The 4,225-nt window shown below is 34.1% G+C and overlaps 1 protein-coding gene across 1 annotated transcript; it reads left to right on the forward strand.

The window, feature by feature from the left end:
* The first annotated feature begins 2,060 nt into the window (after positions 1 to 2,060).
* Positions 2,061 to 2,456, forward strand: LOC114163612 (uncharacterized mitochondrial protein AtMg00820-like). The gene has a single exon (XM_028047917.1). The coding sequence runs from the start codon at positions 2,061 to 2,063 to the stop codon at positions 2,454 to 2,456; it is 396 nt and encodes a 131-aa protein (XP_027903718.1).
* Positions 2,457 to 4,225: the final 1,769 nt, after the last annotated feature.

Here is a 4,225-nt window from a genome sequence, read left to right on the forward strand (position 1 = left end):
TGAGGAGCAAAAGTAAAGATATTTATTAGAGATAAAAGAAAGATATAATATTATTTGAAGGAAAACATTTTGAATTTTAACTTAGAAAAAATTATTTATTTAGGACTGTAAACTATTTGGTTGACATCTTGAATCTTCAAAAATGAGTTCGGAATGGTTCGAAGGTCATTAAAGGAAAGTTGTTAGAAAACTTCTTTTAAATATAGTCAACTAAGTTTTTCTTTTTTAATGAAAAGTAATTATTAATAAAATTAGTGAATATGTCATATTTAATTTCATATTTTTATTTGTTCTTTTGCATGAGCAGATTTCAGAGCTTGAGGTACTTGGCTTACAAAGAAGTCAAAAACTATGAAAGATATGACATGAGTTAGTGTATATCTCGACTTGTGTTTCAATGAGTCAGCCACATTGATTGTGTCGCAGAGGTAATGTTTGATGGATTGCTTGAATTGGGATCCAAAGTCACTAATGAGGAGGAAAGAAACTACAAAGGGCTTCAGAAGCTTGATAACAAGACACAATTTCTTCTCTACTAGTGTGTGAACACGAAGATTTTCAACCGAATTTCAAAGGTTGAAACAACCAAAGAAATTTGGGATATCTTGATTAAAACCTATGGAGATGGTGACAAGAATAAGCGGGTGAAGATGCAGACTCTACGACAACAATTTGAGTGCCTGACCATGGAAGAAAGTGATATTGTGGCAGAGTACTTAGATAAAGTACAAGAACACATCAATGCCATGCGAGCTTGCAAATATAATGTGAGGGAAGTAATTATTACAGAGGTTCTTTATGTGCCTGGTTTAAGGACAAACCTACTTAGTCTAGGCTAAATTTTGCAAAAGGGATTCATGATGAAGATGGAAGATAACTACCTTAGTGTCTTTGACCAAAACAAGAAAATGGCTATTAAGGCAAATCTTTCCAAAAACAGGACATTTTGTGTTGTGATGCATGCGGTGAACCATAAGTTCTTCACTCTGACAAAAAATAAAGCAAAGTGGTTGTGGAACATGAGTTTTGATCAATTGAACTTTAGATACTTGTCTCGGCTAAGCAAAGATTCAATGGTTAATGGACTTCCACTAATGCAGATCCCTGATACAGTGTGGAGAGAGTGTGTCCAATGCAAGCAGACAAGAGGTAGTTTCAAGAAGTAATCACCGTAAAAGACAAAAAACAAGTTGGAAATAGTATATTCAGACATATATGGCCCTCTACAGATAGAGACTCCTAGTGGCAGCAAGTATTTTTCTCTATTCATTGATGACTTGACAAGGAAAGCATGGACGTACCTCATCAAGCATAAGAGTGAGGTGTTTGATGTGTTTAAAAAATCCAAGGCTATGGTTGAAAGGAAATGTTGAGAGAAGATTAAATTGTGGAGAACAAATGGAGGAGGAGAGTATACTTCTATAGAGTTTAGGAGATTTTGTGAAAGTGAGGGCATCATTCATGAAACCACACCTCCATACACTCTAGAACATAATGGAACAACAAAGAGGAAGAGCAAAATTTTATTAAACATGGTACGGTGTATGCTAAAAGGCAAGTGTCTTCCAAAGTTTCTATGGGGAGAGATGGTTGTTACAACTACCTATATTCTGAACAGGTCACTCACTAAGAGATTGAAAGAAATAACTCTAGAAGAAGCCTGGAATGGACATAAACCAAATGTTAAGCATCTGAAGGTATTTTGTTGAGTCTGCTACAAACATATTCCAAACCAACTAAGAAGAAAATTAGAAGATAAAGGAGTGCCCTTTCTGATGATTGGTTATCATCCCACTAGAGGCTATAAGTTGTTTGATCCCAAGACAGGGAAGGCGATTGTAAGGAGAGATGTAGTAATGGATGAAACTTCAGTCTTGGATAAAAATGAAAACCAACATGAAGAATCTAGAATAGTCGCAAAAGAAGCTAACATAGAAGTGAAGTGTGATTCAGAGGAGAGTGATACGGGTATGAGGAATAATGTGAGTGTGAGAAGATCATCCAGAAGCTAACAATTACCATCTCACTTAAGAGATTATGATCTCTCTTATGAAACTGCCATGACTACTGAGGGGGATTATGTGCAATATGCATTTATAGTAGAAGCAAAACCTATTAGCTTTGAACAAGCAGCTGGTGATACAAAGTGGATGAAAGCTATGAAGGAAGAGATTGAGTCCATTAAGAGGAATCACACGTGGGAGCTAACAGAGCTTCCTGCTGGAAAGAAGCCAATAACACTAAAGTGGGTTTATAAGTCTAAAATAAATCCACAAGGTGAAGTTGTAAGGTATAAAGCTGAGCTGGTAGGAAAAGGCTTTCTACAACAAGCTGGAATAAATTATGGAAAGGTTTTTTCTCCAGTTGTCAGAATTGAAACAATTAGATTGATGGTGTGTGTTGCAGCACAACTTTGTTGGCCATTACATCAACTTGATGTAAAGTCTGCTTCTTGAATGGAAAGTAGGAGGAAGAAGTGTATGTAGTGCAGGCACAAGGTTTTGAGGTTAAACAACATAAAGACATGGTGTATAGGCTAAGGAAGGCCATCTATGGACTAAAATAGGCTCCAAAGGCATGAAATCAGAGAATTGATTGTTTTACGAGTGGTCTTGGCTTTGAAAAATGTGTCTCTAAACATAGAGTGTATGTTAGTGAAAGAAACAAGGGAGAAAAGTCTGAAAAATTGATAGTGTGCTTATTTATAGATGATCTATTAGTCACAGGTAGCAATGAAGATTTAATTTTAAAATTCAAGGCTAAAATGGTGAGTGAAGTTGAAATGAGTGATTTGGGAAGACTAAGCTATTTTCTTGGAATAGACTTCATGGAGAGTGAATATGGAGTTGTTATGCACGAGTCACGAGTATGCATAAGAAGTGCTAAAGAAGTTTGATATGCACATAAGTAACTCAGTTGTTAAACCAGCATAAGTGGGGCTGGAGCTTGAAAAGGAACCAGAAGAAATTACGGTTGATCGTATTGAGTATGGAAGAATAGTTGGAAGCTTGAGATATATATGTTGCACTTCTTCCTCCTACTTAGAGACACAAGATTCTAACAACAAAAATCACATGAAAACAAAATAATAACAAACAGGATAACTAAACCAGAAAAAAAAATAATAAACTAAAAAGAAAAACAATTTTTGACTACCTAAAAAATTAAAACTCAAATCTTAATTACTGTTATAAAAGTAAAATAGTTGTTTTTTATAATTTGTCTAGGTTGAGTTTGATTTACCGACTCCAATATTGCAGTAATAAAGAGTTTGAAGGCATAAAGCGATGAAGATGAAGGTGTCTTTGTTTTCTATGTATATTTATGTGTTAATAAATATAAAAAAGTTGTGTAGTTCCACCTAATTGATGACGAAATACATTCCTCTATTACATATACTGTGAAAGTGTGAAATTTAAAGTGTTAAACAACCATGAATGTTTGAAAAGGTGAAGTTATGAAGTGTATCACTAAATATTGACAGTTTTAATATATTTATGTACGTTGTAATTTATACTTTCTTAGTTCATTTACTATTAATTAGTTTTATCTAAATTTTAGGTTTTAACATAATACCTTTAAATTTATATTTCATCGGTTCATTTACTTACTAGTGTAGAAACATTGTTCAATTTTCCACCACACTGTTGCTACCCTTGCGAAGTCTCTACCGTTACTGCCTTTGCGTCGTAGCCGCTGCCACCGCACCTTCCTTGTCGCTGCCAAAGCGTTGCCAATTGCATCATTCTTTTTTCCCTCGAAGCATCGTGGTTGTGGACTACTAGGTAAGTATTAGTTTCTTTTTAATTAGTTTTAATTATTAGAGTTATTAATGTTTTAAATTTTATTTATTTTGTATTTATTCTTTTTGCATCATCCTTTTTTCCCTCGAAGCATCGTGGTTGTGGACTATTAGGTAAGTATTAGTTTCTTTTTAATTAGTTTTAATTATTAGAGTTATTAATGTTTTAAATTTTATTTATTTTGTATTTATTCTTTTTGAATGACATTATTTAGTTTTTAAGTTTGAGTATTTGTTGAATTTTTGTGGTATATGCGTATTGTCAAACGAGTTAGGATTAAGTCTGGGGTGTCCGACCCCCGACAATGCGTTGAGATTGAGTCTGGAGGTATCTGACTCCAAACACTTATTACTTTTATGTATTGTAAAATTCTTTCTTGTTATAGAATAGTCATGGATCAGAGCTGAATTAATCTATCACGT

Source organism: Vigna unguiculata, chromosome 9 (genome assembly GCF_004118075.2).
Source record: "Vigna unguiculata cultivar IT97K-499-35 chromosome 9, ASM411807v1, whole genome shotgun sequence".
In the NCBI taxonomy this organism is placed as follows: Eukaryota; Viridiplantae; Streptophyta; class Magnoliopsida; order Fabales; family Fabaceae; genus Vigna; species Vigna unguiculata.